This window comes from Marmota marmota, unplaced genomic scaffold, assembly GCF_001458135.2.
Source record: "Marmota marmota marmota unplaced genomic scaffold, marMar, whole genome shotgun sequence".
In the NCBI taxonomy this organism is placed as follows: domain Eukaryota; kingdom Metazoa; phylum Chordata; class Mammalia; order Rodentia; family Sciuridae; genus Marmota; species Marmota marmota.
Window position 1 is genome coordinate 3,580,458 of NW_026000196.1, and position 13,691 is coordinate 3,594,148.

Sequence of the window (13,691 nt, forward strand, 5' to 3'; positions counted from 1 at the left end):
AGAGAGAGAAGAGGGGAGGGGAGGGGAGGGGTATAGTAGAGGATAGGAAAGGCAGCAGAACACAACAGACACTAGTATGGCAATATGTAAATCAATGGATGTGTAACTGATGTAATTCTGCAATCTGTATATGGGGTAAAAATGGGAGTTCATAACCCACTTGAATCAAAGTGTGAAATATGATATATCAAGAAATTTGTAATGTTTTGAACAACCAACAATAAAAAATTAAAAAAAAAAAAAGAATGTACTCTATGGGACTGTGTTGTGGCTCAGCGGTAGAGTGCTTGCCTGGCATGTGTGAAACCCTGGGTTTGATCCTCAGCACCGCATATAAATACACAAAGTAAAAAATCCATTGGCAACTAAAAAATATTAAAAAAAACAAAACAAAAACAAAAACAATGTACCCTGTGATCCAAAATGTTACTACCCAGAGAACTTAGAGGCTAGATCTTCTGAGAGCTGAGAAAATCACAGAAAGTACTTGACAGCTCTTCCTGTAGCCCTTGTTTTTATTTTAATATTTTTTAAATTTGTATTTTTTGAAGAAGCAATCCATATAATTCAAAATTCAAAAGGTATAAAAGAGTATAGAACAAAGTCTCTGTTCAATTTCTTTTCTGCAGTCATCCTGTTCCTTTACCTGGAAACTAAAGTTAGCAGGGTTTTACATATTTTTCCAAAGATGAATGAAATGATGTATCTACAGGTGAATGTGAATGAAACCCAAGTCCATCTCTAAATTCCTAGGATAGAGCAGGAGGTAGTTTTGGGAAATTGGCATATCCTTACAATCCCATATAAAACTTTTTTAAGGGCTGGGATTGTTGCTCAGCAGTAGAGTGCTTGCCTAGCATGGGCGAGACCCGGGTTCGATCCTTGGCACCACATAAAAATAAAGGCATTGTGTTATGTCCATCTACACCTAAAAAATAAATATTTTTTTTAAAAAACTTTCTTAAAAACACAAACTGAAACATTTTCTTTCTTCAGCTGATATGTACTATGTCCCTACTATGTACCAGGTGCTAACTGGACTAGATAGGGAAGATACAGTGACATGACACCCAAGACCTTACAGAGCTTGAAAATCTGATCAGATATTATACAAATAAACTTAAAAATTATTTAATAAAAATATGATACATGCTATGAATGAAATTAGGATTGCATAATTAGAAGGCTTAACTGAGTGTGAGGGACCAGGGAAGGAAGATCACCTCTCCAAAGAAATGACACATAAATAGACAATGGTGAGGAGAACCACCGGGCACAGTGGGCATAGGAGTGGCTTCAGGCGAATGTGTAAGATGCCACTTTCTGAACTGCCAAGAGCTCAAGACATCAGCGTTATATTGTTTTCATGAAATGTCAGAATACAAAGGGACCAAACCTTGAAGACACTACGTTAAGTGAGAGAAGACAGTCACAAAAGACCACTTACTACATATGATTCCATTTATAAAAAGTGTCCTGAACTGGGAAATCCATGTGGATGTCCAGGGGTAGGAGGCTGGGTGGGGAACTGGATGTCAAGGGATTGCTGTGGGTTTGAGGGTTTTGTAAGGGATATGAAAAATGCTTTCAAGTGACTGGGTGATGGTTTTACAGCTCTGTGACTACACTAAAGCCTACTGTACACTCCAGATGGGTGGACTTTCTTTAATAACACTGTTTTTATAAAAAGACAGGGACTAGGGCTGGGGATGTGGCTCAAGTGGTAGCGCGCTCGCCTGGCATGCATGCGGCCCGGGTTCGATCCTCAGCACCACATACAAACAAAGATGTTGTGTCCGCCAAAAACTAAAAAAAATAAATATTAAAAAAATTCTCTCTCTCTCTCTCTCAAAAAACAAAGACAGGGACTGGGATGTAGCTCAGTATAGAGCACTTACCTAACATGCAGACCTTACATTCTTTGCCCAAGTACCAAAAAAAAAAAAAAAAAACAAAACCCAACCAACATGTCATTGTTCTTACCTCTCCACATTTTTGAAGATATTGCATTTGTCATCTCTAACAGTCAGCTGGAAGGCCAAGGCTGCGTGATGGCTCTCTAGCACAGCAGTGTCATTGTACAAAATGGCCAGCTCGCTCCCTGCATTGCACAAGAAGGAGTTGGTCCTCCCAGGGTGATCCACATCGTGAATGGTGGCTGCGATGAGAGCAGCGACCTCATCAACTGGATCTAAACTTTCCTGAAAACAGAGATCTTTTTAAAACTGGGGTATGGCACTGTAGACATATATAGCTTCCTCTGCCCTGTTACTTGAAGGTAAGAATACCTCAGATTTCTGAGAAAAGCACATACATTTTCCTCTCTCCACTCTGAAACAGCGATCTCTCCACATATGTGTTTACTAGAGAACATTCTGATACTCAGGATGAACAAGTTTAGGACTTAACCAAATGGAAGGTGTCCTCAACAGACACAAGTCACCTCCTCAGCCAGTCTTTCTCCAAACCTCACAAAAAAGATATTTAGAGATATTTACTTAAACTAACATATGCCAACATTATAAGAGAAAAATAACTTCAAAATATACATTACTTAAACATGGAAAAATTCTTCAAAGGGCCAAAGAACTTAACATAATGAAGACATTACATTAAGTGAGTCAGGAGAAAGGCAGATTTTGAAGAAATTGATAATTTAACATTTATTTCTGTGATACTGACCTAGGAAATTTAGAAGTTTATTGAGACATATGTTCTACTACGAGATCACATTTGAAAATATTCTACAGATACTTGAAAAGAAGGTGTGCATCTAGTAAATCAACCTTGTCAGTTAATTTGACTTAAATTAAAATTTAATATTCTTAGCTTTAAATGGGTGAATTGTATGGTGTATGAATTATATTTCAATAAATGTTTTTAACTACTTTTGTAAATTTAAATTAGCTCTGAATATATATTTATAGAGTAGTTCAAAAGCAATAAGTATAGTAAAAATGGGTGGTCTTTATATGCTAAGTCATACTGATACAGACGTCCCTTGACACTTGTTTTCATAATTTGTAAAATAATTCTCTCTGGACTTTTATTCTACCTGTGGTCTGGATCTTTAAAATAACAGAAGAATGAAGGGTAAGGGCAACTGAAAGATCCTGCTCTGAGGTCTGCCTTTCAGAGAGGAATTACCTTTTGCTCAAGCCCTCCACATGCCAGAACAACATCCTTCACCTTATTCAATTACACATACTAGTCTCGTGTTATGCAGGACAAAATGTGACCAGAAGGCAACAAATCCTGTGGGACTGTGGCCATGCTTGGTCTTAGGCAGAAGCTTCAGACACTAAACTACTTTGGCAAGGCCCAAATGTGGCCTGTGTGTCTGAAAGGAATCATCACTCCACTTTAAATCCCTGCAGGAGATGGGAAGCTGCTGCTTCAGACAGAATATCTGGCAGCAATGCAAGCAAGTTCTTGAGAAGGACAGTCAGGAATAACTGTCTAGATGAGAAATGATGGGGACAGGAGGAGGGAGAGATGAATCTGATACCATTTAGATGCAGGATCAGATGTCGAGGGGGAGAGGGCTTGAGGAGCAGAAGAACTGAGGATGATTCTAGATTTCTGACTTGGGTTATCTGGATGAATGATGGACCCTAGACCAGGCAGATAACCTGGGGTGGGAGTAGTGCTGGAGCAAAGATGGCAGAATTGGGCTCTGACCCTCACTGACTAAGAGGTGCTATGCAACAGCTATTTGGCTGCATCTGCCTACAGACTCAGGGTGAGATCCCCACAAGAACCTGTCCTTCCTGGCTCTCTCTCCATGGACCAAATCCTGTTTCTTGTACTCCCACAGAATGGCTGGAAGTAGGTTATGAATTCACATAGTAATTCCTCAGAAATACAAATGTTGCTTCCTGCCTGAATTCTCAAGTGAGCTCTCCATGTGTATGCCAGGCTGCACCTGAGTGGTCACTCTGCCTATCACTTGGTGGAGGCAGAAACACTAGACTCTTCCCCCACTGCTCCTGCCATTAAAAATGGAGTACAAGCATGGGCTCACCTTTATCCTCTGTTTGTATAGAAAATAGGCAGTGGCGTGAAGAACATCAGCAGCATGTGTAGAATTGTGGTAGGGGTTAGAAGAATGATAGTTTGCTTCAATAATTTGTAACCACGATTTCAGTGTTGACTCCGAGCAGTTTAAGAATTCACAGATTCCAAAGTGAGCAAATATTTTGAGACCAAGATAAATCAAAGGTCTACAGATAAAAACATATACCAAATATAAACAAAGAAAAGAAACAGGCTAAGTGTTCTGAGCCCCAAATAGATTCAGATCTAATAAGCAAATCCAAACCAGACTGCAGAGTGTGCAGGGCAGCCAACTGGAGTTGCCTCGGATGTGCTATCCTCTCTGCAGCAGTTGACAACCCTGTGCAGCTTCTAGCTTCAGAGGGCCAAGATGGGTGAGAGCTGGCTGCTCACAATAGCCAACTTCTGGCCCAGCCTCCTTTGGAGTCTCCCCATCTGCTGGGGGGAGGTTTGCTACCTGCCCTTCCTTATTCAGATTTCTACTTGCACTACTGGGTTCCTCAAAATAATCCTTTGTCCAGGCTACTTTTATGCCACTTTGAACCCTATCCTCTCACTGGACTTGCTGGACATATGTCAGATGTCCTGCCTAGAAGAAAATTTCCTGAGAATTACATCTGAGTGGTCTTCTCTACTCCACTTGTCTGTGTTAGGGCCCAGGGAAGTAGAAAATATCAGAAGGTGAACTGATTTTGCATAAGCAAAGTGGAGGCCTCCTGGGGACAGTTTATCCAGACTGGGATGAGTCCTGATAAATCATCCACAGCCCACCAGAGTACACCTCTCCTGAAATCCCTGCCAGCAGCCCTGGTGGCATCAACTGTGTGAATGCCCCCTTTCTGCATGCCAAGCTCACCCCTTTGCTTAACACCTCTCAACCAGCAAGGTACAAAATGAAGCAAGATCCCATTCCTGCCCCTGCTCTGCAATTGAACCCAGATGAGGACAACTGGGGTTTTGAATGTCCCCATGCTTGTCACCAACATGGACAGCTCTTAAAAATGTGTGTGTGTGTTCCTAATCAATGTTGGTTCAAGACTCTGGGTGATGGTAGTGGGGTGTTGCTGCTATTGTCAATAATTACACTACAAAATAAATCAGTATCCTATTTCACGGAAAAAACCCTCCACTATTTGGAGGCATGAAGTCACTTGCTCAGTTTTGTGCTTTCCACTAACCTGCCATCTCTGTGGTATCCAGGCAAGGGCTCCCTCCAGAAAACTCCTTCCTCAGCTTTTCTCCCTAGACCAGGGCCTCGTTCTTCATGCAACCCATGCTCCTTGGCAGGCCTCCTCCATGCAGGCCCCTGGAGCGCAGCTCTCCATCTGCAGAGTTCCCCACACTCACCTATTATGGGTGGCAGCCTCCAGTTCAAAAATATCAAAGTCCCAGTATTCCACATTTTCCAGGCCTCGAGCTATCCGCGATGGGACATCGTGAAGGGAAATGGGAGTGATTATACTATGTGAAACCTGTTGAAGGTCTGCAAAGTGATGTAATGTAGAGACCAAAATTAGTAGGTTAATAGCATTTGCTGTTTCTTAAGGAGGACAGAACTGCATCAAGGGATGGCTGCTTTGTTTCTGAGGCTTTATGATACACCAAGAAACCTCTTACTGATGAGAAAATTTATTTTCATCCCTTAAACCTTGACTTTTATTATAGGAAGTGATCCAAAAATTAAAAACAAAAAAACTTACTTTTTGTTGAAAGAACATATTCATTCCCCGATAATCTTCGCAAACCATCCTGATAAAAAAACAAGGAAACAAGAAAAAGAAGTCATGGCTGTTCTTTCCTCTGTGAAAACTCTAGCTGGTCAGCCCCAGAGGATGGCTCAGGGCAGCCCTCCCCTTCCTGAACACGAGGGAGGTTAGCTCCAGACAGGCGTTGGAAGCCCAGCATTCCTGCCTCACTCGGGGGCTGCTCTGGTATCTTAGAGACAACTCCCCTCTGCCCTCAGTCTTTCCCCACCATTTTCTTGCTACTCTCTTCACCCTAAGGACACTGTATCTCTATGGAACACTGGATCTTTTCTTGCCTTCTAAGTGACTTCAGTTTCCCCTGGTGACTTTCCTGGGCTCCTCTCCACTGCTCCCAGAGCTTGGGGCCTGGTTTGTAGGCACCCATCTGCTTCAGTCCATGGTCCTTCTCATCTAACTTCCAGGGGACTTGCCCACCCTGCTCCCATCATTCTCATTCCTGGCCTACAGGCTGGAGAAGCCTTTGTCACAAGGCCACAGTTAGAGAGCCTTTCTACCTCCAATAGTTTGCCTAAAACCCTATTTTTATGAAATCAAATGGTGAATTCCATTCCTAACCAAGAAAACAGCTGGCAGAGAAGAATGGATGAGCTGTGTTCTTGTGAGAGCTCCACTCTAGACAAGCTAGAGGAGGCGTCCAGGGTCCCCCAGGAATTTACACACAAAACCCCCTTCTAGTGACATTCTCTTCCTATGGCCTTTTTTCCTCCGTAGTTATCCAAACTGGAATGCTTTGGAGGGGAAACTGCCCCACCCACCGGCACCTTTTTAGACACATATGCCAGGAAAAAGACAGTCTTCCTGTTTTGCAATTTGAGATGCAACATTCAATATGTGTTTTTCTGTCCCAGTTTTCTAAGACTTTAATAAAAAGTTTTATTTAAATAAATTATTCATTAAAACCTCAGGAACACTGGAGACTGGGACCAGTAAACTGTCTAGAATATCGTCCATCCTTCTCTGCTCCAGACTGAGGTTCCCTAGGAGGTGAGCAGCAGGTGGGTGACAGCTGGGCAGGAGAACAGATGAACCCAGATATGGGGGAGTTTAGTCCTTGATGAGCCCCACACATGATGCCCAGTTTGCCTCTTTGTTTAAACAAATAATCTCTGAGAAAACAAGCTCTTAGCTAATAGCCTGGTCAAATAAACTTACAGACATTAAGCCCCCGACGAGGTCATTGGCATGAGGATCATCATCCTTAGCACCGAACTGTGGTGAATATAACTCAGTGGTTCTCAAAATTTCTAACACACGGTCCAAGGCTTCTGTCACAGGCATGGGACTATTTTCCTGGGCAGCATTGATGATATTGATTACCTACATCATAGAAAGAAAAGATCAAAGTTTCCAACCTTAAAACAATTGGACAGCAATGGGGAGTCAAACTTGACAGTGCTTAACTATGCCACTACACTAACTTAAGACTAGGTAAAATGTTCTTGAAACATCCTCTTCAGCACCACACAACTATAAGAGCCATCTTATTGTTGTGGGTCCCTGTCTTGTCAGGGTAACAATGCCCTGAGAGTACAGGGGTCTCTGCTCAGTGGAGACTGATCACCGCACTTCACCTTGGTGATGGGTGCCTCGATCGTCATGGAATGTATCCGGGCCAGGGAGGAGTGTCGTCTCTGGTTGTTAACTGTGGAGGAAGGATCAGAAATCAGGGTGTGCACAGCCTTGTTCCCTGACAGCCCAGGGATCCCTGACCTCCCTCCCTCTCCAGGCCTCAGTGTGCTCAACTGCATTACGGGAGTGGAGGTGGGGCACAACTAGAGCTGCAGGGCTTCAGAGCTTCCTTCCTATCCTGACAACCTTGCATTCTGGTACAGCCCGCTCTGCTTCCTGCAGTTCTAGGCACTAGGATGCACACATGTCCCCATGGATTAACTACTGATGTCACAGCCACAGAGAAAACAATCTAGCAAGTCAAGGCCAAATAGCCCCTTTTTTGTATCTGTAACAATAGGCTTTATAATTTTTCTGACTGGTGCTCTCCAGGAATAAAAATGTTCTGGAAGACAATGCCACACAGGCTCTTTGTTTTATATATGGCAGGAACAATATTAAATTCACCATTAACTGAAATAAATCACTTTCTGGATAAATTTTTATAAGTCTCTCTGATGTTCTATACTGTTAGGCTTAATCTAGGCTGATTAATAACTGAAATGAAGCAAGTTGCAACTCTTAGGCTCAAAGTAAATTTGTGTTGCTCCTGTCAAGACATGGCTCCTTTGAGGTAAGAGAGGCCTGGGCAATGGATAGGCAGGAGAAACTGATTTAGAGACCACTGTAAATCTGAACACCCACTGTCAGGCCAGCTGCTGCTTTCCCAGAGGCCATCTAGGTCAGGGCCTATTCCACAGCTGATGCATCAGTCTCACTGTACCAATAGAGAAGCTGAGGCCCAAGGAGATACGCTATTCAAAGTTAACCAGGCCGGTGTTCTCAAATGCTTTAAATTTTGGAGACCAACAAAACTTCTTAAATCTAATTATAGTATATAGTTGTCTAATTTCCATTTTATACAATCAGTCATTAAACAAAAAAACAACTCCTATTTTATCATTGTCAAAAAGGGACTTGTTCTAATTTTAAAATATTATAATAAGCCAGATGCAAGGCAAACACCTATAATCCCAGTCACTTGGAGGCTGAAGCAGGAGGATCACAAGTTCCAGGCCAGACTTAGCAACTTAGCGAGACCCTGTCTCAAAATTTTAAAAAACTTCAAAAATGGTTGTGGATGTAGCTCAGTGGTAAAGCACCCTTGGGTTCAACCCATAGTACCAAAATAAACAAATACAATAAATAAAAAAATCAACAAGTTTATTAAAAAAACAATAGAGATCTATTGTATGTTACTATTAAAGCAATAACAATGTCTTAATTATTTAAAACTGCTAAGAGTAGATTGTAATTGTTCTCATCACACACAAAAAAATAAGGATGTGAAGTAATATATGTATTAATTAGCTCCATTTAGTCATTTTCCAGGGTATAAACCTAGGTGAACCTCAAAAACATTAAAATGAGTGAAAGAAGTTTGACTGAAGAGAATAAGTATGATATGATTCCATTTCCATGAAGCACAAGAAGAGACCGAATTGATTTAGGGTGCTAGAGATCAGTGGTGAAAGGTGTGTGTAAACATAGATTTCCTGTATCTATTTTGTGTGAAGGTTACATGAGCGAAACAGGTTGTCAAAATCCACCGAACTAAAATTTGATATCTGATTAAAAATGATTTCAAAAAGCAAATGATTAAAAAAAACAGAAATGGGGCTGAGGTTGTGGCTCAGTGGTAGAGCGCTCGCCTAGCACGTGTGAGGCCCTGGGTTCAATCCTCAGCACCACATATAAATAAATAAAGATATTGAGTCCAACTACAACTAAAAAATAAATATAAAAAAACCCAGAAATGTACAAAGGCCCAACAGAAGTAAGAGAGAATCATGGGAATGCCATGATGATAGCCACACTGAAGATGATGATGGTAGTTAATCCTCAGACAGTCCCTGGGCAGTGCCATCATCCTTAGGATACAGATATGGCAGTGGAAGCACAGAAGTCCACTCTCAAGATGAACCTGGGACTGAACCAAGGTCATTCTGATGCCAAAGCCCATTCTCCTTCCCATAGCACCACACTTTCCCAGCTGGCCCCCAACCCTGCCCTTGCAGCAGGGATGTAATCTGTACAGTCCTCCCAGTGCAAGCACCCACAGCATGTCATCTGAGCTGCACTACAAACCTGTGGAGGGCACCAGGGCAGATATAATTCTAGCTATCTCCTTTACTCTGTTTATCTTTTGAATGAGTAATAGCTAGCCTTGTGTCTTTCCTATTCATCTTTTGACCAAAGAATGTACATAACTAGCAGTCATATTTGCCTCCTCAGTCTATGAACAATTTTTAGTACATTAAAAATGCCACATCATTCAGGCTATGCATCTCCATGACCTTCTTAAGAAAAAGTTCATGGGGCTGGGGTTGTGGCTCAGTGGCAGAACACTTGCCTAGCATGTGTGAGGCACCAGGTTTGAACCTTAGTACCACATATAAATAAATAAAAAATAAAAGTACGTGAACAACTAAAAAATATTATATTCATTTAGAACTTAAATAATATTTGCTTAATGAGAATCTCACAATCTCCAAATCGGTTCACCCCTTCCCCAAAGGTAAGCTTCCATAGCAAACTGCAAGTTGTAAGGGAATCCTGGAGTTACCAGGTGTCATTATATAACTACAAGAGATCAAATGACATCTGCTGTTGTAGTTTAGAAAATCCACATAGAATATGCAGTAAATGTTTCTTTTCTTTTTCCTTATTCCCTAACTATTAAAAGCTTGAAATGGAGCCAACTGGCAAGGGTGTGGGAGGGGATGGACCCCTTCTGTGGAAGCCTAGTGCAAGGTGACCAGGCCATAAGACTGGGAGGGTAGGTTGGGCATTATCCTATTTTCTTCTCCCATCTTTGTCACTCACCTTCACTTCGAGAGGCAACAGATTTAATGTCGAGTGAGCTTTTCCTCCTGTCTTTATGTTTGCCTGTCTGATTATCTGTGGAAACAATTTGATTATAAATCATCTTTTCAGAGATGTTAACAACATATTAGCAAAGGAAATCAAGCTGAATTTTTAACAACATCAAATTTAAGAACTAGAACACCGTTTAAGATGCCCCCCAAATCAGCGCAGCGTAAAGAAGAACGAAGAATCCAGTCTTGAGGGGGTGGACATTCTCAAAATGTCCTGGAGGGGGCATTCATAAATAAGAGCTTCAACAGTCCCATGATACAAGGCAAGCTTTTCCATCCTTCCCGCCACTCCTCTGTGCACTTGCTGTGTACCCCCTGTGGTACTGGATCCTTCCTGCCTACCCTTGTATCTCCATTTCACAGATGAGGAAATGGAGCCCAGCTGCAGATGTCCATATGGCTGGGCAGGAACTCTGGATGGGCTCTCCTCATGCTCAAGGAGGGGCTTCTCTTGTCTCACTTGGCATCTTCATCTCGACCCTTTCAATCCCCTACTCACAGACGAGACCCCAGTGCAGGCCCTTAGTCCTTCTTCTGTACCATCAAGAAATTTCTCACCTGCTCTTTGTGGAAGCCTGATTGTCTTCTCTGTGGACACAGTGACTTGTCAAGATCACCAATGACCTATTTGTTACTCTGAAGACCACAATTCAGTTCTTAACCCGATCAGACACAACTGCTCCCCTTAAGATTGTCCTGTTTTGTGAAATCCACACTCTCCTCGTTTTCCTTCTACCTCTTAACTGATTCTTCCTTTGCTCCTTTTCTTGGCCCTCTGGTTACTTTCCAAAGTTTCTAGCTTTAGCCTTTCTTCTCTTCTCAGGAAACACAACCTCCGTGGAAGATGTTACTCCTTCCTACAGTTTTAATCAATTCCTGCATTATCTGTCTGCCTCTGGCCTCCCTCCTGAGGTCCAGACTTACGACTTACAGATGCCAGTCACTTCCATTTGAACACTCTTCAGGTACTGCAATGGACTCACTGACCCATTTTCTGAAGCTGCTCTTTATTCCAGGTCACAGAACTGCATCTAACTTTTGTTTAAGGTAGAGGCAAGTCATCCATGACTTCTTCCCTTCTCTCCCTCAAATGGTCAACCAAATCCATGAACTCTACCTCCTAAATACCTCTTTCTCTACCCATGCTCTGTCCCTGTCCTAGTTCAGACATTCATCGTAATAACAAGTGTCCTCCAAGACCCCAACCTTGCCCATTCTCTACCGGCAGCACAACAAGCCTGGGCTCAATGGCTCACCAATATTTAGGAAAAGATTTAAACTCTTCAGTGTGGCACCCAGAGGTCCCACAAGATCTGGAACTCCCCTCTAAAGCCATCATCTCACAAACATTGGTACCAACTGCTGCTTGGGAATGTACCTCCTTCCCAACTCTGATCCTCTGTGAAGAGGCAGTTCAGGAACCATAAGCTGTGGGAAATTTTCCCATACCATCCCAATAGAGCAGGGAGATGTCTGGCTTTACTGTCTTCCTTGCCAACTGTGAACAACCTGAGAGCAGGGACAGTCCTCCCTAGGTGACCAGCACTGCACTAGCATATACTAACAGATGCTCGATAAATATGCACCTGCTTTGCCAAACACCTACATATTCTGTGCACAAATGAAAGTGCTGTTAAAGACAACCACTCTGATTCTGTGACTCCCCTACATGGAATCCTCCAGTACCTCAGAGATTAAACAATGGCTTCAAGCTACAATCTGCCTGCAGAGGCCTGCCTCTCCCTCACACTGGCCTTAACTATGTGTTGCATCAGCACAACTGCTTTGCCCCATCTCTGGAACAGCCTTGACAACGGCTGCTCCTGTGGGATAAAAATGTACCCTCCCTAGATGCTCACTCCTTCAAAGGGCACCTTCTCTCAACCAATGCTCTCAATGCTGCGCCACATCTCCTTTCTCTTGAGCTTCGTGATGACTTATGTCCACACTGCTGTCTACCAACACTGGGCTGTGAGCTTATCGTTTGTTCCTTGTTCTGTTCCCTTTTATCCATTCAACAAATATTCACTGGGCACCTATGCTGTGTCAGGCCCTAAGACTGGTATTATAATCTGGTTTCTGAATGTCCCCCAAGGGCCCATGGGTTTAAAGCTTTGGTTCCCAGAGTGGCATTACTGAGAAGTGGTAGAAGCTTTAAGAACTAGGGCCTAGTGGGAGGGCTTCAGTCGCAAGTTAATTACCTCAGATATTTTGTTATAGTGAGAGAAAGCTAACACTACTAGCACTAGGGATGGAAGATGAATAAGATGTAGTCCATGTCCTCAAAAGGGGTGGCCTAATGGAGAGCAAGGGAAGATAAACCAAGAGTTAAAGCAACCATTCTGGGGAGAGGGAAGATGGCGGCGAGGTGAGTGCATTGCCCCCGTGTGCTGCTTCACTGTGTGGGAGTATGACAAGTCAGGACGGCTAAAGGCTATCTTGTTAGGAATTTCCAGCAATAGTGGGGTGCTCCGGAACCTGGAGGAAGGATTTCCATCGCACGAGGATCGGCTACGGGGACTCAAACGCGAGAGGTTTGTCGCACGGAGGGTAACACTGCTTACTCAGCAAATCGCCCTGCGGCTAGAGTCTGCAGTGCGCGCTGGGAAACGAGGAGATAGCGACGCAGGGATACAGCGCTGCAGTTTCTGCCAGCCGTGCAAGCACCGTACTCAGGGCTGAATTCTGGGTTCGAGACGGGGGAAGGAAGCGGTCCATCTCGGTTCTCCACACCGGTCAGACCACAGAGGAGGCCAGCAGCCACCATGTTGGAAAGCTGACGTCACCATCCCTGTTTTCGACTGACCGCAGCTCATTCAGCCATAGATCAGGTAATTTCAGGCTGCCATTCGCCTGCGGCTTGCAGACAGATTGCTAGGGTTCAGTGCCTGGGTGCTTCTTAGAACCTGATCTTACCGGAGCGAACACCGAGCGCGGGGTGGCCGAGTTCTGGCTCCCGGAACCACCCTGGCCCAGGGCTGCGGAGCCTGCGGAGGCTGCTTCTTGGACCCTGCTCCTATCAGAGCATACACCAAGCACTAAGCGGCCGAATTCCGGCTCCCGGAACTGAGCCCGCGGGGACTGCTTCTTGGAGCCTACACTTATAGGAGCTTACACCGAGCACGGAGCGGCCGAGTTCCGGCTCCCGGAACTTCCCTGGCCCGGGGCTAGGAGCCCACGGAAACTGCTTCTCGGTCCGGGTCCTGCTGAGGGCCGGTCAGGTCTCACCCGTTGCTTGGTTGCCCGGCAGGGAACGAATGCTGCCATTCGCATAGGATACCACATGGCAGAGATCTGATGTCATCAGAAGCGGCGGAGGAGA

At 43.8% G+C, this 13,691-nt stretch overlaps 1 protein-coding gene across 6 annotated transcripts in view; it reads right to left on the reverse strand.

Moving 5' to 3' along the window:
* Pde8a (phosphodiesterase 8A) overlaps window positions 1-13,691 on the reverse strand; it is a 157,522-nt gene that overhangs the window by 11,827 nt on the left and 132,004 nt on the right. For all 6 annotated transcript variants that reach the window (XR_007342819.1, XM_048790197.1, XM_015493022.1 and 3 more), the window contains 7 exons: window positions 10,317-10,391; window positions 7,394-7,464; window positions 6,975-7,139; window positions 5,757-5,805; window positions 5,404-5,539; window positions 4,025-4,223; window positions 1,984-2,201 (listed from right to left, as the gene is read on the reverse strand). Coding sequence is in view for 5 of the 6 variants with exons in the window: in XM_048790197.1 (XP_048646154.1) it covers window positions 1,984-2,201; window positions 4,025-4,223; window positions 5,404-5,539; window positions 5,757-5,805; window positions 6,975-7,139; window positions 7,394-7,464; window positions 10,317-10,391 (913 nt within the window). In the remaining variant the exon portion in view is untranslated. The remainder of the gene's footprint in view (window positions 1-1,983; window positions 2,202-4,024; window positions 4,224-5,403; window positions 5,540-5,756; window positions 5,806-6,974; window positions 7,140-7,393; window positions 7,465-10,316; window positions 10,392-13,691) is intronic.